General features: G+C 47.6%; 1 protein-coding gene across 3 annotated transcripts in view; it reads left to right on the top strand.

Moving 5' to 3' along the window:
* The window catches only part of ASIC1 (acid sensing ion channel subunit 1), a 224,748-nt gene that overhangs the window by 172,356 nt on the left and 26,307 nt on the right, over nt 1–26,085 (top strand). The window contains exon 1 of one of the 3 annotated variants that reach the window (XM_053299295.1): nt 6,691–7,567. The exons of the other annotated variants lie outside the window; for them this stretch is intronic. Within the exon in view, the coding sequence (XP_053155270.1) occupies nt 7,007–7,567 (561 nt within the window). The 5' untranslated portion in view covers nt 6,691–7,006. Of the gene's footprint in view, nt 1–6,690; nt 7,568–26,085 lie in introns of those variants that run through there. 3 annotated transcript variants of the gene reach the window in all.

Raw genomic sequence — 26,085 nt, 5'->3', positions numbered from 1 at the left:
TCAACAAATCAATTTGATAGTTCTGCAATTCAATTCAACCTCAAATCGAATCACAGAATTTGATTCATGTAAACCCTATAGCATGGTACCTTCGGATTCACACACCTTGGAAACGTGAGGCTCTGCCCAAATTTAGATATGAAACAAATATTCATTTGAACTCTAGCTGCAGTCATGTGCCCAACTGTTGTTTTTACAGCACTTAGATCAGGATTAGTCGTGATATGTTCCCCTGCATAATTACAGAGGTTGGCTGCAATTTACCACCCCTCTCCCTACAGACTCTCAGTTTCCTCTAGTGCTGAAATAACATTTGTGTAAATGCAGTATTTGGCAAACATTTCACTATGCAAATGTGACTTTATGTATTTCCCCCAAAATGTCATATTTGAAATTCAAGTTTGAGGGATGCTTCTAAACAAGGTTCTTAAGGCTTGTTGGTATATTTTAGGGCCATCACCAAAGCATCTGCAGTTTGTCACTCTCAGTATGTTTGCACCTTGTTTTCTCTAAAACCCAGCAGCATCTGTAATGGGGTATGTCAAAAGAAACAAGGAGAATACTAATTTGGATTTTTGCATTCAGATTTGGATTGGGATCATTAGCTTGAAAATTTACACTTACACACAGACATAGGTCATTCACACAGCCAAACTGGTGGGCTGAGGGGGAGGCAGGGGGGAGGGAGGCTCCTAGCTGCCTCCTCCCAGACAACCAGTGTCTCTTCCTTGCTCTGCTGATCACACGCCCACACAAGCGGTACAGCAGCGATCGGCAGAACTGAGATCCAAAGGAGAAAGTCCTCTAGTTTCCCACAATGCACTGCATGAGGAGTATAGTGTGTTGGGGAAATTCCACACTGCTGGGCGCTCTTTCCACCTGGCTCTATGGACACTGGGGCTGCTGGAAGCCCAAGCATCCACATGGCCAGGATCTACCTCACTTTTAGCCTGGGTAGAAAACTTGGGCTACTCCACAGAGGAACGCTGGAATCAGTCCCGGTAGTTCTCATGACTAGTTCTACCCACTGGCACTGCCGTACCTGGGCAGGACTGGGCATGAGAACAACCCCACAGAGTTCTCATTATGCAGCAGTTGCTGGTTCAAATCCCAGCTGGTATGTTTCTAGACTATGGGAAACACCTATATCAGGCAGCAGCGATATAGGAAGGTGCTGAAAGGCATCATCTCATACTGCACAGGATATGGCAATGGTAAACCCCTCCTGTATTCTACCAAAGACAACCACATGGCTCTGTGGTTGCCAGGAGTTGACACCGACTTTACCTTTTACCTTTTGGTTTAGGCAGTCAGAGCTAAAACTGAAGATGCTCCAGTCCAGCAGGTTTCCCTATATGGATCTCCTTGTATGATCAAAGTCTGCATGCATAACAGACTGCTGCCCCTGAAGGCATCCTTCTAAGAACAAAATCATGACTCCCCCGCTTTCTTCATCCTTCACACAATAAACTATATACACTCTGTGGTCACTAGGTGGCAGCATTGCCCTCTAAAGCTGGCATCTTTACTAGGAAAGAACAGGGCCCTGTGAAGGATACTTTTGCCGGAGAAAGTTTGGGACATGGGGAAACCCTGGTTGGACAGCAGTGGCCGTATGGAGACTGTAAGAAACACCAAGGAGGAAAATGTATTCTCTTGTTGAGCAACAGGAATCCTAAGTAGTACAGGTGGACAAGACAGAGAGTTGGCTGAGGAAGAGGAAAAATTTACAAACCTGGCACTCAGTCTCAGCCTGGGTGAGTTTCACTTATCTCTGGCAGTTTTAGTTCCTATACCTTTTAGCTACTTTCCTTTAAGGAAAGTAAGCGTATAAGATCACCCAGCTCTGTGTGTGTGTGTGTGTGACTCTCCGTGTGTGATTCTCCCACCCTATCAACTTAGCAATTGGCTGGACCATATGAAACAAAACGGATGCAGTTGTTGGGACTCAAAGGGACACCTCAGTGGCATAGTTTGTGATGATGTCATCCTCCCCAATTCAAGATGGTGGATGTGTAAACATTTGAGACGCAAGTTGTGAACCGCCTCACTGATTTGAACCAAATTTGCCACCGTTGTAATGAGTGACACATAGGGATAGCTCAGTGGTGTAGTTTGTGATGATGCCATCCACCCTGATTCAAGGTGGCAGACGCATGAATATTTAAGGTGCAAGTGGGCCAACTTGTGAACTGCCTAACCTATTTAAACCAAATCTGCTACAGCTATAGGGACACATAGGGACGCCTAACCGATTTGAACCAAATTTGGTACAGTTGTAGTGAGCGACACAAAGGGACGCCTCAATGGCATCGTTTCTGATGATGTCATCCACCCCAATTCAAGATGGCAGACACATGAACATTTGAGGCACAAGTGGGAACCAATTTGGACCAAATTTGGTACAATTGTAGAGACACATAGGGACACCTCAGCGGCATAGTTTGTGATGATGTTTAGGGCTGAAGTGGGCTGACTTGTGAGGATGATAATGATCAGTTAAGATTATAGTGAAAGGAAAGTAGGCACTAGGCAGATTAGTTCTTACCAGAACAACTATACTCTTATCTGGTAGCACTTGGCTGGGCTGAGCCCCATTTAGCTGTGTCCTTGTCACCACGGAGAGGCACTCCATTGGGTCAGTTTCTTTGGGCAGACTTAGCAGGTGGGAGTTTGATGCAGAGTCAGTAGATAACTGGCTGACATGTTTGACAGGGTGACCAGTTGACCAGAAAACAAAAGAAAAACCACCTGCTCATTACCAACAGCTTAGTCTCCAGAAATCAGCTGGTGAAGACTTTCAAGGCTCAAACATAAGCATTATTACCTGCTGCTGTCCCTCTGTAGCCTGCTGTTCAAGGCACAGGAACTGGCAATCCCAATAAGGAAAAGGAAGGAAGTTTCTGCCAGGGACAGGTGGCCTTTCAGTGTAGCATCTGGCTTAAATTGCTTCTTTGAGTCCTTTGTAATGACCTGTCTCTGTAAGCTTCTCTTGGAAATGGCAGCTTTTCAACTGACCGCTGTAGCTGTGCTGATTGGCAGCGTCATGTTTCTCTCCACATCTGACAAAGCTTCATCTGTTAATCATTCAAGATTAAGCTGCTGCAAAAGGCACAACTGCAGGCATCATTTGAAAAATTGATGCCCAGTTACCTTGCTCATTCATGCCCTCTGCTGGTGGCACACGCAGCGCAGAAAACCCTGCACAGCAAGTCCATTGTTTCTATCTCATGGAAGAGGGAAGTTACCTTGGGAGAATATTTGTACTTTATGGCCTCTGGTCTGTTCTGGATCTACACGGTTTTTGAGAGGATGATCTCTTGTATTTGATCAACTGTGTTTATTAGTTATTTATTTATCATATTTTTATACTGCCTGATATAGACATCTCTAGGCAATGTATAAAGTTAAAAACATAGCAGATGTAAACAATATTATAACAGTTAAAATTCACAAAACAAGTAAAAACAATCTCAGAAGATTAAAAAAATATTGAATAATTTAAAATCTCAGTAAAAGCCTGGGAAAACAGGTACGTCTTGAGGTTCTTCCTAAAAGCAAACAGAAAAGAAGATGGTCTTATTTCAACAGGGAGCATATTCCAGAGCCCCCGTGGCAGCCACAGAAAAGGCCCGGTCCCAGGTCACCACCAAATGAGCTGGCGGCAACCATAACTGGACCTCTCCAGATGATCTTAATAGGCGACAGGGTTCACAACAAAGAAGACACTCTCTTAAGTACCCTGGCCCCAAGCCAGGATACTTAGGTTTGTGAGAGTACTACGTTTGTGAGATTAGCAGGCTTTCAGGATGCTCAGACCTCTCCTTCTGGCTGGAAAACAAATAGGTCAGAAGAACTTTGTGCCACTTGAAAACTTGCTACCTTCACCAACTCAGCTGGCCTAATAAAATGGAATCATCTGAACCCTTTTTTGGATCGTATCCAACTCTGTTTTACTTCCGCCCTACCCTGGGTTTCAGACTAAGGGTACATCCAGGCGGCAATAGTGTATGGGCTTTCCTGCAAGTTGCCAGCACTATCTGACTGGCTCTACACACAGTAGAGCCAGGCAATCACTCTCCTCCTTTCCACTTTCTTAATATCTGGCCACATGTAAAGCAGGGAACTAGCGCAATTCTGGCAGCGCAACCTGCTGGTCATATATTGCAATCCGTGATTTTTAACCATACTAGTTTTGTGGCAACTGTGCGTTAATCACTGAATGCAAGAGCTGACCAGCAGGTGGCACTGCTGAAACCATGCTAGCTCCCTGCTTTTCATGTGGCCAGATAATAAGAAAGCAGAAGGGAGAGCAAAAGCCTGCAGGACTGTGTCTACACAGTCCAATTGTGCTGGCAACTTGTGGGAAAGGCCACAATTTATTGTAGTCTGGAAGGATGTACCCCAGATCCCAACCTCATCACTACTATTGAAATCTCGCATGCACCTGTGTGTGCACACACATACTAAAATGGTACCCTTAATCCTACCAACTCCTAGCCTGAGTAAATAGGACAGGGGAATTGGATATCTCAGCACTATCAATGCACCAAGAGAACACAAACCATTTCTTGCCAATCAGCCAAGGTAGGCTATTCATTCATGCATCCATAGGTGTCTGGGTGGATTAATGGATATGGAGGCTATATTGCAACCCATTCTGGGACTTCACGTTTCTGATCCATAAGCCCTGCCTTCCAGAGCAAATATTCCAATGTGAACACAGCAAAATTAAAACTTCTTTGCCACCCCCAGTGCACACACAGCCTGTCTCCCTCCCATCTGTCACAACCCACTCTTCCCCTGAAATCAGCACAAAGTGTATCTCCTTCTGAGGCTACCAGTATTCTGATTGACAGGCCTGCATAATTGTGCCCCACCAAGCAGACAGGCAGCAAATACTTCTGGAGCCTCTGATAGGCCTCCGTATGCGGCTCACGAGCTGCATTCTGCTTGGTGGGCCACAAGTTGCAAGGGCCTGTTCTAATATTTTCTGCTGCAGGAAAGATGGGCATTGCCCCCCCCCCCCCGCAAAAAAATCCCACAGTTTGAATTCCATTCAAAGATGGACATGCTCTTTAGAGTAGGAAGTTCCTGAGTTACTCTATTTTACTTGCATTTCTATGTTGAGGGTTCATGGGAAGTAATACTAGACTTAAAAACATAAGCTTCCTCCAGAAGACACTCTAATCGGTAAAAGCAAATGCCAGCTACTCCGTGCTCTTGAAGAACTTACTCTTGATACTCAAAAGGCAGCCAAAAACAGTTGTGAAAGATGCTCAGGCAAGACCCAGAGAGGGGACTTCTTTGTTGGGAGTAGTCCCTGAGGACACCTTTCTATGTTCTCTGGGGGCCCCAGTGATAGTCAATGAGAATCAGTTTGAGAGGGTCCCCTGGGCAATCATGTAAGTCCTAAGAGAGGGAAGCTGATCCCTAAGGGACGGCAAGCAGGAGGCTTTATTTGGGGACCTGTGCACTGTTGCAAAGCGCTTCACAATGATGGCGAATCAAGATCTGTGTTGGTTCCTGGGTCTCGGGGGCAGAGCCCCCATTGGACGATAGGGGTGGGGGGAATGTCTCTGGGACACTGAGGTCTGGGGGGCCACCATGGCTCCCCCTCCCCCATGGCACCCCAGGTTCAGGTGGGGGGCAGCGGCCTGTCCCCGCCAAGCAAGCCCACTGCTCTACTGCTGGGTTTCATCCGGCTGTTGCAATTCCTGAGACAAGATTGTGCTCCAGGACATAAGTCTGGGCTAAGAGAAGCAGAAGTCATCTGAAAGCTGATGCATCAGTGCATAGAAGCACTGGTACTGCTGCCTACGGGGATTTGCCCTGCATATTGGATCCGTGGATACGTATTCTCTTCACACAGAGCTGGACCGCCAGTTATCCACTGTGCACTGGCCCAAAGTTCTGTATTACCCCCATTTAATGTAATGTATGGTCCTCTTGTAGCTCCCCAGTAAGCTAATTGCATGTAAATAGCATAGACATTTAATCAGATTCTGCAGGCATTTGAGACACCTCTCTCTCTCTCTCTCTCTCTCTCTCTCTCTCTCTCTCTCTCTCTCTCTCTCTCACACACACACACACACACACACACACACACACACACACCCCTACCTGCCTTCCAAGTCATTGAGGACAGGAGAGGCCACACTGAGCCTGCAAGAGCACCTGGGCACACAGGGAGAAACAAAAGCAAAGAAAGCATTTGCCAGAGAGCCAATCCGGGCCGTAGGGCTGTGTCAGTGCAAGCCTCCTCAGTGACAGCCGGGGACTGGCATGGCTGCTGTGCCTGAGTGTGCATTAAGGATGCTGCAGCTCGGAGCTGCTGGAAGGGCATCGCTCAGAACAAGCTCTTCAGTCAATTGAACTGACTGCAGGGGGTGGGGGGGGGGAAGACGGCACTTGGGCTTGTCTGGCTGTCTGTCAGGCGCCATTTCCTTCCCACCAGATCCGTGCGGACTCTCTCTCTGAGTGCTTCTCTGCCTCTCTCCCCCTCCTACCCCCTTCTCTGCATTGTTCCAACTTCCAGCACCTGCAGCAGCACCCTTTTCTCTCTCTGTCAATCCCTCTTCTTCCAACAAGCACCTCCCTTCCTCCTCCTCCCTCCCCCCCCCCCGTGCCTCCCCTCTCTGCCTTCTTCCTCTTCTTCTTCTCCTCTCCTCCTCCTCTCCCTGCCTGGCTGGGCTCTGGCATGCATGCTCGAGGTGGCTCTGGAAGCCTGAGCCAGACAGTTCTCTAGACACACTGCCTGCCTCCTTGGAAGCAGTAGATGCTGCTGACGTTTCGAGCTGCTGCTGCTGCTGCCGCCGCCGCCGCCCAGGGAGGCTGCAGGCAGTGCTCAGAGCCTCTCCACATCTCTGAGCTCGAAAGTCTCCGCCGAAGTCACAGAGGAGCTGCAGCCCCAGTGGAGCAACAGATTGAGGAGGAGGAGGAGGAGGAGGAGGCAGGAATGAGCTCCCAGCAGCCAGGAGAACAGGACTAGCTGAAGAGAGCGGAGATGGAAGGCGGCTGGGCTGGCCGTGGGGTGGACCCCTCTCTCTTCTTGCTGGAGCAAACCAAGTTCCACGGACTCCGCCAGGTCTTCTCAGGGCACCTCTCCTGCCCTCACCGGGCCTTGTGGCTCGCGGCCTTCCTGACCTCCCTGGGCCTCTTCTTCACCTGGTCGTCCAACCGCATCCACTACCTGCTCTCCTGGCCCGTCCACACCAAGGTGCACATCCTCTACGCCCACAACCTCACCTTCCCCGCCGTCACCTTCTGCAACAACAACCTCCTCCTGCTGCACCGGATGAGCCGAGCGGACCTCTACCTGGGCGGCTACTGGCTGGGGCTCCTCAACAAGCACCTGCAGCCGGTGCCCAGCACCCGGGCCCTGCTGCGGGACCCCCACTGGCTCTGGCTGGGCAACCTGCTGAACTTCTCCCACTACCTGCCGCCCCTGCCCCCGCGGAAGCCGTCCACACAGCGCCTGCTGGACCGGCTGGGCCACCAGCTCGAGGAGATGCTGCTCTCCTGCCGCTTCCGGGGCGAGCCCTGCGGCCCCCACAACTTCACGACTGTGAGTCCAGGTGGGGAAGGGGCCGTGGGGATGGATGGAGGGCAGCCCAAGCGCCAGGCCCTAGCCAAGGGCAGCGGGTGGGATTGGGCTGCAAGGCAGGAGGAGTGCCGGGTCCTACCATGGCAGAACGGCTGCTCTGACCCAGTTGCCCAGGACCCAGAAGGGGTTGGGGGATCGCTCCTGGTCCCTGGAACGTGCAGGGTATTTCTCCTTAGTGGCCAGAAAAAAAGGCCAGTGTTGGGAGCCTGGAGAATGGAGAGGTGTGGCTCCTTTTTCGGCCGAATGGAGGCGGGGCAGGGGGGCGGCAGAAGAAGACAAGACAGAGTCGGGGTTGTCGTACACATCCTGTGTGTCTGCCGCTTCGCTGGGCAAGTGCAGGATGTGGCATGTGATGGAGAACTTTGTGCCCTGTCCAGGTTTCTAGCTCTCATGGAAGAAATACCTGAAAACCTACAGCCAGTAACTGGTGAAGTCTGGTGAACAAGGGCTCAGCAAGCCGTCTGCAGCTAGAGAAGTGGGGCTTGGCGGTGCCCAGGCCGCCCTTTGTTCCTCCACAATCGGCGCTGCCCCTCCTGCCTTCACTTCCCATCTCTTTCCCTCACCCACTTCCCCCCACCCTCCCACCCCGTTCACGCCAAGAATGCCAAATCCTTTCAAAGCCCCCAACTCGGAAGTAGAAGATGTGATGTAGAATAACTGGATATATGCAAATGGTCGTAATCTATTCTGCATATACATACGTGCAGAATTGGAATGGCTTCTGGAGCAAAGTACCTGGGCAGAGGAGGTGGGTGTCTGAATCGTTCATGGGGCAGACCGGAGGAAGGGGCGGGAGAGGATAGCTGTGGGGACTCGGTGGCCGCCTGCAGATTCACTTGGTGTGCCTTTAAGTCTGCCAGGGAGGGAGACAAGGCAGCTGTGGCTTCTCCTGCCCTTGTGCTGGCTCCCCTTGCCTACTGCTACTGAGGCACCTCTGAAATCCAGCCTCAGTACAGAGGGTTGGGAGCCACCTAATGGTGCACTGGGGAAATGATTTGATTGTCAAGCCAGAGGTTGCCAGTTTGAATCCCCACTAGTCCGTTCCCCAGAAACACCTCTATCGGGCAGCAAGGATCTAGGAAGATGCTGAAAGGCATCATCTCATACTGTGCAGGAGGAGGCGATGGTCAACCCCCTCCTGTCTTCTACCAAAGGAAAACCACGGGGCTCTGTGGGCCCCAGGAGTCGACACCCACTCAACGGCACCCTTAACCTTTACTGCAGGCTGGAGGGTGTAAGGACCAGCAGGGACAGATGGGAGAGGCTGTAGCTGCCTCGTCTCCTCCTAACTCAGTTGCAGGTTGAAAGGTACAAGAGGGATAGCTGGGTTGTAGCCCGGCCACCTTACGTGTGGGGTGACTGGGTGAGTAAGCAGGAAGTAGGCATTTGTTTGTTGCCCGTTTCAGCAAGCATGGTACATTCAGAGATCGGTCTGTAGCTCAGTGGTAGAGCATGGGCTTTTTGTGCACAAGGTCCCAGCTGCAATCCCTGGTATCTCTGAGGAGGGCCGGGGAAGAAGACGCCTTGCATGAAAACCGGCAAGAGCTGCTGCCCTTCAGTCTGGGCAATCCTGGAGCTCGATGAAAGCTAGAAGGGGCTCACTTACTGGGTGGGTTCACACAATCATAAGGATCCTGGTTAAAACGTTAATCAGGATTCGTGAGCCTTGCGGAGAGGATTGTGGGAATGCAGGATTTCAGAGCAACCCTTGTCGTACTGTTCCAATTAAGAGCAGTTTGACCAGGATCGCCCTGAAATTCTGCATCCTCACAGTCCTCTCCCCAGGGCTCACTAATCCTGATTAACTTTTTAACTAGGGTCCTTGTGTGAACTCAGCCACTATAAGGCATCTTCACCTAGTGAAGAATCTGTTCCTGCTGGTAAAGACCAACGAGAGAGAGGACTTCTGGTCGTGGGTTGAAGCCCACCGTAGAGCCTTGTGGGTGGGTTGCCTGACTCCAGCCCATGGGTGCTGAAAGTAAAGCTGCAGCAGGGGTTAATAAGGCTTGGTTGCGAAACGAGAACCGGACTTTTTGATACGGGTTCCACTAGTAAGGAGCTGAGTGTCCTGAACCTCTGACCCAAGTGCTGCCCAATGGGGTGCCCATCAATATCTTTGAAGCTGTCATAGACTGGGTCTACCATTGGCCCTTTCAAATGTATGGGTGCATAGACCTCCCTCCTCCCATCGGGCATGCTGGCTTAGCACTGCTTAATCATGCAGGCGTGCTTCAGGTGAACTGCCCTCTCCTCACGCCATGTGATTAAGCAGTGGCAAAATGGCACACGGGTTGCCGGGGAGACATACGTGCCGGGTGTCTGCATTGGGCTGGGGGACATATTGTCCAGACTGGCCCTCAGATGGTGGTAAGCGTGGTGTAGTGGTGAGAGTGCTGGACTAGGACTGGGGAGATCCGAGTTCAAATCCCCATTCAGCCATGAGACTAGCTGGGTGACTCTGGGCCAGTCACGTGCCTCTCAGCCTAGCCTACTTCACAGGGTTGTTGTGGAAGAGAAACTCAAGTATGTAGTACACCGCTCTGGACTCCTTGGAGGAAGAGCAGGATATAAATGTAATAATAATCATAATCATAATCATGAAGCGGGACCCAATTTGGTAAATAGATAAATAAGTGCCAAGGAAACTGCACTGGTGAGTTCCACATCAGAAAAATGTTAAGGAGCCGTCTAGCGATCCAGGTAACACTTGGCTCTTTGGTTTTGGCACAGAGCATTTCACCACTTTAGCGCAGATCAAAAAGCTGACTCTGAATCTTGAGCAAAACACATTAAACAGGTGGGGAAATACCTGGGATCTCCCCAAAGAGGGAAGAAGTGTATGCTTCTGTTTCTCCCCCACTGTGGTCTGCTAGTCTCTGAGAAGATTTGCAGTCCTGTCAATATATTTATATTGTTTGGGTTTATAAGTAGATGGCTGCATTTACCTGTTGTTTCTGTCATGCCCCGTGGTCTAAATATTCTGTTTCTGCCCCCTTCCTCTTCCAAACTTCCATCTGCAGGAGAACTGAAATTAAGCACAGCAGCCTTTCATAAAGCAGGCTGCAATCTTATGCTCATCTCCCTGGGAGTCAGGCCCAATGTGACCTACTTAGGAATAAACATGCAGGGGCTCAGGCTGCACACTGAACTCTAGCAGCATTGGCCCACTGGTGTCGCTACTTTCTGCAAGCGGAATGGAACTTTCCCCAGTCACATGTCTCTCTTACGGAACTGTTACTGGTGCCAGTGTAGGCGGCTGTTTTAGCCTGTTCGTGGTCTGTTCCATACTTCTTGTTCCTGCAATGAATGATGTTGTTTATAACAACAGATGGAAGGGACTGCATTTCTGAAGAGTCCCTGATGCTCAGGGCTATCCCTGATTTGAATGCCATTTGGTGGCAAACCTAGAACAACTAGGTTTTGGGGCGGGGGGCAAAGAATGTCATTAGGGGAAAGTAATTAATTTTGTTAGTTTATTTATCTTATTATTGAAACTTGCTTGATATTTTCAAACTTTTTCAGAAAATGGGCCAGATTCTTCTTAGAAAATACTAAGGTTGTTCACATGACCATTTTACCTGGGGTCAGGGGCAGGGAGGGCTGGGGGAAAGGCAGAATCATTCCTACCTTCCCCCACACGGCTGCCACTTTTACCCCACTCACTGTGCCACACACAGAGAGAGAGAGAGGTGGGGGTGGAGAACATCTGGCTACCAGGAATCCCACCATGCAGTGTGTGGTGCATTGTAGAAATTCCAGAGGCTGGTTTGCTCCTTCCCCCTGCCTCTATGGTAGCGATGGCTGCCGGCAGTCCAAGCTTCCACATGACCAGGCGGTGAGGTAGGAGGATGTGTGCACGTTTCCTCACTGTTAGCCCAAGTTTAAAAAAAACAAAAACAGGCTGCCTGATGGAGGAGTGCCAGGATCAGGACTAATCCTAGCGGTTCTTGCAACTAGGTCTACCCGGGTAGGGCTATCCTAGCCCAGGTAGACCTGATAATGTGAAGGACCTTATTGCCTTCTTGAATTAGTCCAAACCTTCCAGTCTGCTTTTCTAAGCTACTTTTCTCTTCCTTTCCAAGACCATGTGGCAGGAAGGAGTGGAGTGGGGAGAGCAGTACTAGACTAGCTGAAATCCTCCGGGGAGATGAACCTGCTCCGCCCTGCACACTTGGTCTCACCTAGCTCAGTTTCCTGGCCTGGGAGGCTGAAGGAGTCTCCTCCCTCCCTCCTGCACTTGCTTCTGCTCAGGGGCATAATTGGGCGGATGGGTTTGAAGAACACAAGCTGCCCTGGACCTCCCTGATAAGAGGGGCCAGCAAGAGCCTCTCGCCTGCCTGCCCTCCCCCACCCTCAGAGTAACTGCCTCTCCCATGGCTAGCCCACTACCCTTCTCCTGCGTGGCAGCTTGCTACGCTCTGGCCGTGGCATGCGTAATGACATCAGGGCCCGGTGACAGGCCCTGGGATGTGACATCAGTTTGTTTATTTATTTATTTGTGAAATTTGTATACCGCCCCAAACTGTCGTCTCTGGGCAGTTTACAATAACATTAAACCAGTTAAAAACATATACAAAAACTTTAAAACACTTTAACAATTTGAAAATAACCAGAGATAAAACCCCCAAAATATTAGGAAGCTGAGACAGCTTGGGCAGAAAGATGGGTTTTCAGGTGTTTTTTTGAAAATTGCCAGAGATGGGGAGGATCGGATCTCAGCAGGGACCGCCTTCCACAATCTCGGGGCAGCGACCGAGAAGGCCCGTCTCTTTGTAGCCACCAGACAAGTTGGCGGTAACTGGGGACGGACCTCCTCAGATGACCTCAATGGGCGGTGGGGCTCGTAGTGAAGAAGATGCTCTCTTAGATACCCAGGGCCTAAGCCGTTGCACTGCTGCTGGAACTTAGCAAGCCACCACTGCATGCAGGAACTGTAGTGGGTTGGCAGGAGAGGCGGCAGGTAATTCGGAGGAAGCAGGCTGTGGCAAGTGGGAGCGAGGGGGCTGTGGGCAGTGGCAGCAGTAACAGGGAAGGCCGGGTGAGAGGCAAGGCAATTATGCCTTTAAAAAATGGCAGCACAGAAATAAAGGAAAGGGGGCCTGTATTAAATTATTGAACATGGCCGCCTTCAGACCTTGGTATGCCATTGCTTCTGCTGCTAGTTCTGGAGTATGTATGTATTTTATTTTATTTTATTTTATTTTATTTTATTTTATTTTATTTTATTTTATTCCACCCTTCCAAAATGGCTCAGGGCTGTAGAAGAATGGGTGAATGAGGCTTCCGTAAACAGTGGAGACGTTAAAAATAATTCATTTGAGCTATAGGACTGTGATATACGGTGACTATATTGTCTGACACTTTGCTGCCAAGTTCCAATCTGGTGGATGGGAGAGCAGGAAATGTTTAGCGGGGAGCACCGACGACCCCTTGGAGTCATCCCTGAGGCTTTAAAAAAACTGTTCCTTTGTCCCACATCCAGCCTTACAGTGCCCCTGATTTTCAGCATGTGTTCCTAGCATGGATTTGCCTGCTGCTATACTGAACAGCTGTTAGAGACTATTGTGGTGCCCATCACAAAGAGAAGCACCTTCAGGCGCCCGCAGCGCTCCTGTCCTTTCTAGGGGTACAGAAATTTTTGGAAAGCCTTATTTCAGAATGAATCCTATGCATGTCGCAGTGCTTGGCTGTTCTGGCAAACGCAGATAAAGAGTCGTGTAGCACCTTACGGACTAACAGATTTGTTGCAGCATAAGCTTTCGTGGGCTGAAGCCCACTTCATCAAATGTGTGGCATAAAGTGGCTCTAGACCATGGAAGTGTGTGCTATATTACACCTGTTAGTCTTCCAAGTGTTACACGACTCCCTGTTGCTATTTTAGGACATTCTCTTCATAAAATAGACGTCCCTTGTTCTCTAAAAATAGACACTTTTTAATTCCTACACAATAGCAGGTCTTCTAGTTGAGAGGTAACTTTTGTCTCTCAAGATGGCACATCCATACATGCAGGCGCATCCCTGGCAAAGCAAGGCATCTGAAGTGATGTCAGCATTCTGGCTGTCCCGTCAAATCAGTGAGAGCCTCATTCTCAGACTCAAGCCATTCTTTGAGGATGCATCAAGCCATTGCTTGTTGGTGTGCAAACCTGAAGATACATCTGTGATGGCCTCATTCACACATGCAAGTTACCACTTGGTGCACGTACTCAGCAACCCCCAAACTCAAGTCTCTTCATAAAGCATTGCTTTATCTCTCTCTCTCTCTTTTTTTTTTTTTTTTGCAATGAGAAGTTTGCTGTTGGGCAATGCAATCTTCCTTTCAAGATGAATCATTATTGGTTACCTCTTTCAGCTGCACTTCCCTCCCTCAGCTGCACTAGAAAAATGTCCTACACCAAGAAAAAGCTGACCTTGCCATTTCTATAAAACATGCAAATTAAGCACATTTCCATTCATTTACTTATTTTGCATAACTTCTTCTTCATGCCATCATGGGGAGCTGTGAGCTTTGCATATGCAGGCCTGGGCATTTAGAATTCCTGCTCGGCCCCCTCTGAGACCTGGGGCCAAAGGACATGAAGTTTGCTTACCATCTACAATTGGGGAAACTGTTTTCAACTGTCTGCTTGCCTCCTGCTTTAAGAGCCATAAACAGCTGCTTCCTTGGCCTGAAATGTTTCCTCTTGGCCATTTGACTCTGCTCGGGGCTCAGCTAGGCCCCACTTGGTAACCTTTGTGCTAACTGGCTTCCCATTGTAGTTCTCAGGGCTGGCCCAAGGATTTCTGGTGCCCCAATCAAAGCCTGGCTTTGATGCCATGCAGGCAGCGCCCCCCCCCACCCATTGTCCAAGCAAGTTGGCAGTCCCTGTCAAACCCCTCCCCCTGGCCACCCACTTGCTCTCCTTGCCTTTGCCCACTGCTCCTGCCACTGCTTGGGCAGCCGGCCTGCCACGGCACATTATGATGACATTGGCGCATGATGCGGTGACATTTTTATAATGCACTGTAGCAAGACAACTCCTTAGCAGCAGAGGCAGCCAGCAAGGAGAGCAAGTGGGCAGGCGGCCGGGATGGAAAGCGCCCATCTGCTTGCTCACTTGCTGGCTCACTTACTCGGACAACAGGGCACCTGAGCAGGCGAAAGGGACGCCCTCCGCCCCTACCGAATGCTCTCCTTGTCCTCCTTGGCGTATGGCTGTCAGCAGCAGGCAAGTGCCTGTACCCCAATGAACTATACTTCCAGCTCATGGGGCAGGACATGACTCAGTCCATTGGCGCCCCTCCCCACTTGGTGCCCTAGGTGACTCCCTACTTCACCTAGTGGACTTGCCATCCCTGGTAGTTTTGTTTGTTTTTTGTTTTGTTTTTGCTAGTGTTTTTAAATTGTGATGGAGTTATCTATTGGGAGGGATTTGTAAAGAAAGGATCTAGAGAAGATTTTATTAATGTGATGCAGTCTAGTCTTTTGTTTTGTTTTTTGTTTTTGTTTTTCATTCTTAAAAGGCAGAGTGCTTGACATAAGATATATATGGGGTGGTTCCGCTCTCCCTCTTTTCCCTTAGAGCTGACATGCATAGGTTTTCTGGACTACATAGGGGCTGTAGGGGGCCCAGTTGGGAACCACAGCCATGGGGGAGCTTTAACCCATGGTCCCTCCTGTGGTCCCAAACTCTCATGGCTCAGACCTCGGAGGACTCGGTTGGGAGTGCATGCTCAGAGGCACAGCAGCAGGATGTGGCTGGGAGAACAGACTCTGGAGCTGAGCTGGAACAGCGGCATACAGAGGAGTCTGGGCAGCTGGCAGACATGAGGGCTGAAGAGGCTGATCAGGAGGAAGCTGGAATTTCACCTGTGTTAAGAAGGCGTCTCAAGAGAAAGGCTCAGTGCAAGACACGCAGGCGCAAGATCTCACAGGAGAGGAAATAGAAGTGCTGAGTCAGGAAAGCCTGATTGGCTGCCGGTTATCTTGAGCCCTATATTAAGCAGACTGTTATTGGCACAGATTGCTGTTAGCAACTTTCGCTTACCGCAGACCGTGATCCTACTTAGCATTCTTCAACTTTTCGTGTCCCAGCCTGCCCTTGTTCTGTTCATTCCTTGCTCTGTTGGGTTTTTTTTTCAGGTTATTACTCAGTTATCATAGAGGGGGTTACCTAGTTTAGTTCAAGGGACTTTATTTTGTTTACTACTATTTTTCTTTGGGAGTCTTTTTTTGCTTTCATTCATGCAGCTTCACTGCTACTCTTATTTCCAGACTTTCTGTTTAACTCACCGAAGTAGAGCTGAAGGGGTTGTAAATCCTGTCAGGTTAGCCAAGCCAACAGATTTACAACACAAACCAGATCGGGGGCTTCCTACAGCTGCTATTTGCCCCAGAAGGAAAGTTCTCACTTGTGCCAGTGGGAGCTTCATCCCCTCCAGGGGTGCAAGAAACACCACTAGAAAGTATGATCCAAATTTGATTACTTATGGGGACAAAAAGTTAAAGCCCCCTCCCCTGCAGTCCTCATCCAGATTTGGCCTTCCACGGCTCCTATTTAGAAAGAAAAAAGACAAGCAGTTACAAAGCATGTCAGAACATCTCATCTAGTTTGACTCTTAGCTGGAGATTACACAGACATTTTCAAACTTCTCTTTGCAAGCTTAAGGACTAGAAACTTAGGAGCACAATCTAGACAAGTTTAAGTACATGCGAGCTCCTTTGGTTTGAGTGGGAGAGATTCAGAAGTACACAATCAGGGGTGTGCAGAACTGATTTTAGTCGAACCTGGTTCGAACAGGACTGGCCTAGTTCTGCTGGTTTGGACTCAGACCAAACCAGACCCCCAAAAGTGGTGCCAGTCTGAGTTTGAGCTGAACCAGCCTCAGTTCTAACAAACAGGTTCTGAACCAGTTTGGTGGTTCAGGGGCATGCCCACATCCTAGTGGGGCAGGCGAGAGGGCACCTGTAGTCTGAGGGTGTGGCTGCACGATTCCTCCTCTCCGGACTGGGCCTGGTGCTAGAGGGCACCTGTAGTCCTGGTTGGAGCATCGGATCTGGTCCAGAGAGGAGGGGCCATGCCGCTGTGCCCTCAGATTACAGGTGCCCTCTTGCCCACCCCATTAGGATTTTTTTTTTAGATAGGCAGAATTCCCCCACTTGCTTGTAAAGGGGAATCCTCACTGCTTTCCCCTTTACAGGCATACCCTCTCAGACCGCCGAACTGATTCGGCCCGGTTTGACACTCAGACCAAACCGGGGAGCCAGTTCAACTTGAACCAGCTCATGGGCCAGCGGGCCAGTTGATGTTCAGCTCAAACTCAAACCAAACTGCTGAAATTGGTTTGTGCACACACGATGATTAACATCTTCACTTAAATCTTGTAAACTTTAAAAGTGCTTAACTAGATCACATCCAAGGTTTGGGGGTTTTTGTCTGTTTATTTATTATAAAGAAAGCTGAATTTCTCAGGATGAAATATTCACTCACTCAATAATGAATTAATCTTCATTTTGATCACAGACCAGAGAGATCCCACTCAATAGGAAATGCTCTGAGTGTGTGTATGTGCAGCAGGTGGGAAGGTGTGAGCTGGGAGAAATGTTCCCAACCAATTCTGGGATTTGCGAGCGCACTGAACTAAGAGTAAAGGGCAAAGGCATTGCTAGGTACTTAAAAGATTTGGGGCCTGGGCCAGCAGCCCCCCTTTTGATAATTAAACTCAATCATACCCCCCCAAGTATAATTACTTGTGTTTTTTAAAGCCTCTAATATTATAATGCAGTGCCTATGATGATGGAAACAGCAGAGAGCTAAGTGAGTCTAGGAGCTCCCTCCCCTGCTCTATGCTGGTGCCTCCACTGCTGCACTTCTTTTCCGGAACAGGTCATGGAGGTCGCTGATGAGATTTGGGGCTTTGAGGCATTCATGGAGGCGGGGTCTGAACCCCATGGGCCACCCGCTAATGATGCCCCTGGAAAAGGAAGCATGCTTGTGGATGAGCTTTAATTCAGAATGCCTTCTGTCCCTCTTTTCAAAATCCAAAGGCTGAGAAGTCTGAACAGTCCTTTATATTCCCTTTTCACACAGCAGTGTAAGTAAGTGCTGTACTCTGTGGTGAATGCAGTTGACATGCTGTACTTATGGTGACTCACATTATGTGCCAAAACAAGCTGAATTATGGGGCCTGTATAAGGTCACTGGAGGCAAATGAGGCCTATGTGCATACGGTACGTGTTGTGATCTTGCAGAATGTATTGGACTCCGCATAGTGCTAGGGAGAGATGGAAAGCTAGGCGGGACCCCGAAGCCCGATCTCCCCTGCTTGCCACTGGAAAGCCTGCCAACCACAGGGGCCCTGGCAGGAGGGCACAGGGAGGGCAGCCACACCCCTCCCATGGCCTTAGCCATATGTGGCCACTGTGAGGTGTTTTAAAAATAACCACAATACATGCTCGTGAAAGAAACCTGCTCTTTCTATATCATCTGTTTATTCCATTTGTCTCCCATGTTCCTTCTGTCCTGGAACTCAAGGTGGCATTCCTGGTGTCCCCCCGTCCAGGCACTGAGCAGGCCTAGACCTGTTTCATTCCCAGGCAGTGAGTCATCCACACACTGACCAGGCCTGGGCTTCCTTAGCAACAGCAAAGAGACTGACCATGAGCCCCAGGACCTATTCAGTCTCCAGTCGGATCTTGAACTTGTCTTAGAGTTGGCCTTCGAACCATGCTGGGGATCTTTCTCCCTCCACTGAAACGTCTTTGCCCTACCCATACTGAGAACTGGAAGAGTGCCCAGGATGGTCTTTCCATGAGGCAAGGTGGGGCAGTTATCCCTCAAGCAGCAGATTATCGGGGCATCTGTAGGGCAGGAAGATGCCACCTCATCCACCCTCCTATGCCACCCACCCCCATCCAAACAGCCACTACTTGGCAAAGAGCCAGTCTGAGAAGGCCCTCCTCCTCCTCCTCCTCTTCCTCCTCCTTCAGGGCAGCAGCACCCTCCACTGCTTGACTTAGCATGCACCCTCCTACACCACTCTCATGCATTGCTGAAGAAAAGGAGGACGGAACAGAAGAGGAAATGTTGAAAAGGCGATAGGATATTGCAGACACTCTCTAGGGCTCTTTCAACATTTCCCTTTCTGTTCTGTCCCCCCTTTTCATAACCAGTCCAGCAGCACACATGAGTGGCATGGGAGGGGGTGCACCTAGTCAGGCGGAGGTGGCTAGTACTGCTGCCATGAAGAAGGTGGCAACCGAGGATGCGAAAGGGAGTGGATGGGCGCAAGCGGGGGGAGCAGCAAGTGGCTCCCTGCCCCAGAGCTGAGGCCGCAATTGACCGTGCTCCAGCTACTGAGCCCCTGCTGAATTCAGAATTCCCCCCACGTTTTATGACACACATGGAACCTGTCTTCCCAGCCATAAGAGCTAGAAACCTTTTTAAAAGTTTATATATTAAAGAATATATAACATTTTGTTTTATTGGTATTGTGTGGTTTTAGACAGCTGCTTTTATACTGTGTTTAGTGGTATTGTAAATGTCATTGTATTGCATATTTAATGTTATGTTTTACTGGGTTGCTGTTGTTGTTTTCACTCTTGTAAGCTGCCTTGTGCTTGTTTTCACCAGGGAACGGCAGGAGATACGTAATTTTAAAAAATGTATGTCTTGATAGTCCTATCCATGTACATAGCGCTTTACAGAGAGCGAGTGAGAAGACACAGGTCCCTGTCCTAAGGGCTCACAGTCTGAAAGCAGACACAGGGAGATAGCAGAGGAAGGGGAGGGAGATTACTGGGATACTCCATTTTGCACTTTTAATTTTTTTAATGTTATGTCCTAGCTTTTCGCTTGCCTTTTGCTGAATGGCCCCAAGGTGAGACCGCACAGCCAAAATAGAATATGAAACAGATTGTATACCTTTTAAAAAGCAAGTGCATAACATTAGAGACCAGAAAAAACCAACTTAAAACCAGTGGCAAACTTACTCATTAAAGAGCCTCCCATTCTTAAGATTCTTCCAGAGAGCAACAAGAAGCACTAGAATAGTTCTTTCCCATTTTACCATTTTACTCTGCTTCCATACACTTCAGCAGTCCTAGGGGGTGTGAATCCACCAGTGTTGATTTTTCTCAGCGCCACCTGCTGGCCAGGTCTTGCTTTCCTTGAAGAACTGATTACAGTACAGTGGTCCCTCTACTTACGAAATTAATCCGTTCCGAATGCACATTTGTAAGTCGAAAAGTTCGTAAGTCGAAAAGCGGTTTCCCATAGGAATGCATTGGGAACGGATTAATGCGTTCCGGAGCCTAGAAAAAAGACCCAGACCCCCAGTAAGGCTTGCAAACTGCACAGGAACATTTCTTTTCAAGAATAAACAGGCAGTAAACAGGCAGGCAAGTCAAGGAAACCGCATGTAAAATTCGTAAGTCGAGGAAACTCCATCTAAAAATTTGTAAGTCGAAAAAAACGCATCTAAAACCGGATCTAAAACTGCCGTTTGTAACTCGAAAAATACTTATGTCGAGTAGTTCGTAAGTCAAGGGACCACTGTACTACTTTTCTGATGAAAGATGATTCTTGACAAAAAGCAAGCGCTTGCCAGTAGATGGCAGTGAGAAGATCATGCTGTGACCTTGCTGTGCATGTGAACAGATTGTGGATTCTCACTGGAACGGACAACTCAAACCTGCTGAAGTGTGTGGAAACAGAGAACAATTGCGCTTGGAAAAGCACTGTTCCAGCACTTCTTATTGCCATCTGGAAAAGACCTGTTACTCTAAAGGCCTCTCAAAACAAATGGAGTTTTCAGTATCCTCTTGAAAATTAGGAGGGTTGGAACAATCTGAAGGAGGGAGTTCCAAAGCCTAGGGACCACCACTGAGAAGGCCTTGCACAACAAATTAGCTTCAGCAGGCAGCAAGTTGGGGTGCAGAACCTCTTTTGAAGACTGTAATAGATGGGCAGAATGACATGGAGTTGTTTTTTCTACACTTACGTCGAATATAGTCCTGAGGGAAGAACTTTTAGTATAATGACAAGAAGCATTTTTAGACAGATGAACAGCTGTTCAGATTCATATCCTTCCATGCAAACGTTGAAGCATAAGGAAGACTCCAAAGACTGACTGAGGGTCTCTACCTCTTTTCCTCCCAGTTATATGTCAGAATATACCTTCATTACGCTAGCTATGTCCTTGCTCCCATCTTTCACCTTTGCTGCAAAATAGGCAGAAGATCAACTCTAGGATTTGTGCCAGCCCTGAAACTCATCTCAGTTCAACTGACATGACAGATGAAAATAAATAGGGCTTTCTGTATTCATGAACTAAATTCAGGTAGTCATTTGTCTTAACAATGATTTGAACTCCCTGCTCATGCGTCATGAGTGCTTTGATGAAGTTTGAATTACTTTTAATAATTCACAGTCCATTCACTTGGGGTCTTGGGAATTCATAATTCATCAATTGATTAACTTTGCAATCCACACTGCGAATTGCATACTCTCATTGACTTCCGCACACGCAGGGTTGCAGGTTAAACACCAAAGAATCCACTCAGCCAGCACAAAACTCCCAGGGAAGTGGATGGACTCAAAGAGATCAAACTGACAAGGCAGAGCATACATTATTCAAAGTCAGCGCTAAAGTCCCCTTGAGTTGCCTTCCATCTGCAGCGTTTCACGTTTCATAGCATTCACAAAATCCATAGAAATTGAACTGTAACAGACATTTACAAAAATGAACAGATTGTATATGCTACTTACTTCACAGATAATAATTTAGGAAATATAATGTGAAAATTTTGATATGTTGATTGCTCTACAGAAATACATTATAAAGGGCTTAGACACATTCATGGAGGACAATTCTATTGATGGCTGCTAGTCCTGATGACTGTAGGCTACCTCCAAGTTCAGAGGCAGGATGTACTATTTGCAGGGGAGCAAATAGCAGAAACTACCCAAATCAGATCATTGTGCCTACAAGCCTCTGGATGGAATGCTTGTCTCACAAGTTAGGCCAATTGCATGGAGAGGAGGAGGGACATGTGCCTCTTTTTCCACCACACTAATTAAAGCATTAGCCTGGAAAATGCCCAAACTGGCCCTAAGATAAGTAGACAACATAAATATGAAGCTCCCATTGGCATGAGCCAATTTTTTGTGTTTAGTTAATGCCCAATATCAGTTCAAAACGCAGCTAATGTTTTAGGGAGTGATTCTGTGGCATCTGGTATATATATTAACTGCAGAGAGGAGAGCTGGTCTTGTGGTAGCAAGCATGACTTGTCCCCATAGCTAAGCAGGGTCTGCCCTGGTTGCATATGAATGGGAGACTTGATGTGTGAGCACTGCAAGATATTCCCCTCAGGGGATGAAGCCGCTCTGGGAAGAGCAGAAGGTTCCAAGTTCCCTCCCGGACAGCATCTCCAAGATAGGGCTGAGAGAGATTTCTGCCTGCAACCTTGGAGAAGCTGCTGCCAGTCTGTGAAGACAATACTGAGCTAGAGAGACCAATGGTCTGACTCAGTATATGGCAGCTTCCTATGTTCCTATGAGCCCATTCAAGTTAGTGCAGGCTTTTTGTTGACTTTTGAATTATGAACCTGCTCTGTATGGTTTTTTTTAAAAACACAAATGCATGGATTCATTAATGTGCAATAATGATTAATAGTCCTAATAATTCATAAACGACATTGCCAATTACAACCCCAGTGTGCAACATCATTTGTCATTTTTGAAAATGCTTTGATGCCCCTAAATGATTCATTTGCATGAATATCAAATCTGTTTGTTTCATGAAAGCAAAAATAGTTGTTTGGTCAATGTTAACTGGTCCATCCTAGTGCATGGCTTGAAAGGATTGGGTGTCGGGGTTGGGGGGAAGCAGAAATTGTTTTCCTGAAATCCTGAAGTCAGCACTTGTTTGGAAAGAGATCATATTCTGCAGTGTTCTGGATGTGCATTAACAGGGAGTAGAACAATCATTGTTTATCTGAACATTTGCGTCATATGTAAGACTGGTGAACTAGGACAAGTATCAAGAATATTGGTTTTTCTATTCCCAGCCCTAGAGCAGGGAAGGAGGATCTAATGGTTGGGAGGGACCAGGGAGATCACAATCAGGACTGCTGGAAGTAAGTAGAAATTAGGGGATTCTAACATCAAGCACAATTTTTAAAAATGAAAACCAAAAAACCTTACAAGTCAATATTTGCAGGAAAATCCCAGGACATGTCAAGCACAGATCTCTTCTTCAAGGAAGTAGCTTGAAATATACAAACATGACAGTATAAATTTCAACCTGTCATCTTGACAAAAACTTCTTCCTCAAGAAGTGCTTCTTCTCACACTAATCTGCCCACCTCATAAGATCATATGAGAAGGCCTTCGTCTGTGTTCCAGTTCCTTCTGTGGCTCCATTGGTGGGAATGTGCAAAAGGACTTGCTCCATAGTGGTGCCTCTCTTATGAAACTCCCTGCTGCGTGAGGTGCCCACTGGCTCCTTCTCTGCCTGTTTTTCAACAGAGGCTGAAGACGTTATTTTAGCAAGCTTTTTCTGGCTTCCATGGTTCAGATTTGTATCACCTCTGTATATGTCCCTCATAGTTAGTATTGTCTTAATTGGATTTTGCTGCTGTTTGTTACCTTTTATTAATGATTGGTTCTAACCTTCTGTTCTTTCAGTTCCTTTGGGGGTGGGGGGATGAGATATAACATTTAGAAATCTATCAAACTGTATAATTCATTGAAATCCATTGCCAGTTCTAATATAGCATGATAACTCATTCACATATTATTGCCTCTTTCATACTAGGATGTGTTGTAGTTAAAGTGTGTCAGTCAAGAACCAGGGAGACCCAAGCACAATTCCTCATTGGGTGACTTTCTGTCAGTCCCCAATACAGTACAACATCGTTATTTGTGGTTCCGTGTCTTCGCGGGTGTCTAATTGACACCCATTTTCATTATCTGCGGATACTGAAGGGTTAAAACCCACATATCCACGGTGCCTAAAGGGTCAGAAATAATGGCAAAATGGCAGCCGCAGAGGTCACTTTCGGCTGCCATTTTGTGGCTTATTTTGGCTCATTTCTTTTTGAAAACCCTCTTCTGTGATTTGTTGTGGTTTGGGGGGGCAATGTGCAGATTTGGGGGGGCATTCCTGAGCACATGGGAGCAAAGTACAGTATATGGTTTACATTATTTTCTTGTGGGGTGTTTTGTTGTTGTTGTTTTGCTGTTTTTAGCAGGTTTGTAACCTTTATTCCCCATTCGGGAACCTAACCCCCCTTATCCCATAAGCACAATACCTCATTACTCGCAGTTTTATTATTCATGGTAGTAGGCAAGGGACAAGGTTTGCCTTTACCACCCCAATACCACCCTTAGCCTAACCTACTTCACAGGGGCTGACATCCTAACTAATGCTCGTTCTCCATGAGATGTGTCAGTGCTCCATACTCTACTACAGCATAGCATAGCAGTTAGAGTGTTGGACTAGGACCGGGAAGACCCAAGTTCGAATCCCAACTCAACCATGAAACTCACTGGGTGACTCTGGGCCAATCATGTATCTCTCAGCCTAACCTACCTCACAGGGTTGTTGTGAGGATAATAATAAGCATGTACACCACTCCTAGCTCCTCGAAGTAAGAGTGGGATATAAATATAAATAATAATAATAAATGTAAATAATAATAATAATAATAATAATAATAAATAAATAAATACTTACCTACCACCAGCGCTTGCATGCAGGGTGGTGAATTCTGGGCACACACACCCCTTTCCCCGGAAGTCATCTGTGTCCCTGGAAATATGACCCTGCAGGTCACACAGCCCTCGGGGATATATTTTCAAGTGACACAGAGGACTTTGGAGAAGGAAAGGTTGTCGAACCCCCACACCCAGGGCCGCAATACTCTGGAACCTGTCTGCCACACTGGTGCATCTTACGGAGTACTGGCACGTCCTTAGTTTGGATGCATCTTACATTTTATCCTCACAATAACCAGAGTTATTGTGAGGATAAAATGAGAAAAACTATGTTTACCATCCTGATCTCCTTGGAGGGAGGCTGAGATAAAAATGTCATAAATAAATGAATAAAAGAATAGTAATAATTGACAAACATCCATACTGCCTTAAGAAAAGGTCATCCATTTTATTTTATTTTATTTTATGCTTTGTTCCCTTTGTTTCCCTCCAAATGGCATTTGCCCCCACAAAATTTACTGTGCTCATTTTAATGTGAGCCTGCTTTTTGTCTAAAATATTGTAGCTCAAACTTAGTATTGATTTTAAAATCAAGGCTAGGAGTGAAGACTTGAGTGATATGCACCCAGCTTGGGGCAGAGGCAGAGGTGTGTAATATGGGATGGCTTGGAAACCTAACCATTCTAGTGTTGCTGCGGGAAGGGAGAAAGGCATTTTATACAGTAGGAGTTCTCCAAGACTTTTTGTGTGAGCCTCCTTCAGTCAAGAAAAGAAGCTGTCCCTCCTCAAGTTGTGTAACCAATCAAACAAAGATGGATTGGCTTGTGGCCGCTCATCGCTAGTGTAAGCAGAAGGGAAGATGCAGAGCACACAAAGTTTCTAGTGGGTGATGAATACCCAACTCCCCAAATTACAAATGGCTAGCATTGTAGGCCTCCACAAAGCAAATAAATAAATAAAAGCCATCCACTCGGGTGAATTAGTGAGGGCATGGGAGCACACAGCTGCACCAAGTTGAAAGGGAGGCCTGAGTGAGCTTTCCAGCTCCTGGAATACACAAGGGACTTAAACTCTGGCTTGGAAGAGAGAGGGTGTCTTCCCTAGCAAAAGATCCCACCTTCACAGAGAGGCTTGCTTCACACTTCTGAAGGATCCTGGATTTGGAGCACAGAGGAAATACAAGCACTGACCTGGATGTATGCCTGTCATTGCTGCTTAGTCATCTTGTAGCTCTGGAAGAGTCCTCTTCTCCCTCTCTGCGACTCAGTTTTATTGTCTTAAGGATGTGTCTGCACGGAGTTGGCGAGCACAAAACATTTTAGCATTCCTTGGGAAACAGCTGCCAGATTTTAGTCCCTAGCCTATTTGTTACATGAATTGCCTGGCAGGGACCATTATCTGAGCATCTGCAAATGATTAATTACCCAGTAGAGTGTAAATGCTAGCGTGGTTGAGGCTGTCTTACTTTGTCATGGGGAACAACTTTTGAGTGTTTACTTCCAGAGCTCAAGCCCTAAAGCCTTCATGTTCTTTTTTTTCCTGTTCATATTTCCTTCACTGAAGGTACCCAGGGTCATTGCTGTTGTTACAAATCCACTGGAGAATGCCTAACCTAAAACAGTTGGATCCCTTGAGTTGCAAAACACATTGCAATAGAACAGCAGCGCTCCAGTTTGCTCCCGCCATATACATAGCTTTCTCCATTCTTATCCAGAGCATTCCACCCTCCTCCCAGTGTAGGTGTATAAACCCAGTAAATCTAGGGCATCAAAATCT

The sequence above is a fragment of the Hemicordylus capensis genome, chromosome 2 (genome assembly GCF_027244095.1).
Source record: "Hemicordylus capensis ecotype Gifberg chromosome 2, rHemCap1.1.pri, whole genome shotgun sequence".
NCBI classification, from domain to species: Eukaryota; Metazoa; Chordata; class Lepidosauria; order Squamata; family Cordylidae; genus Hemicordylus; species Hemicordylus capensis.
The sequence above is the reverse complement of the archived record's forward strand: the minus strand, read 5'-3'. Positions and strand labels throughout refer to the sequence as shown.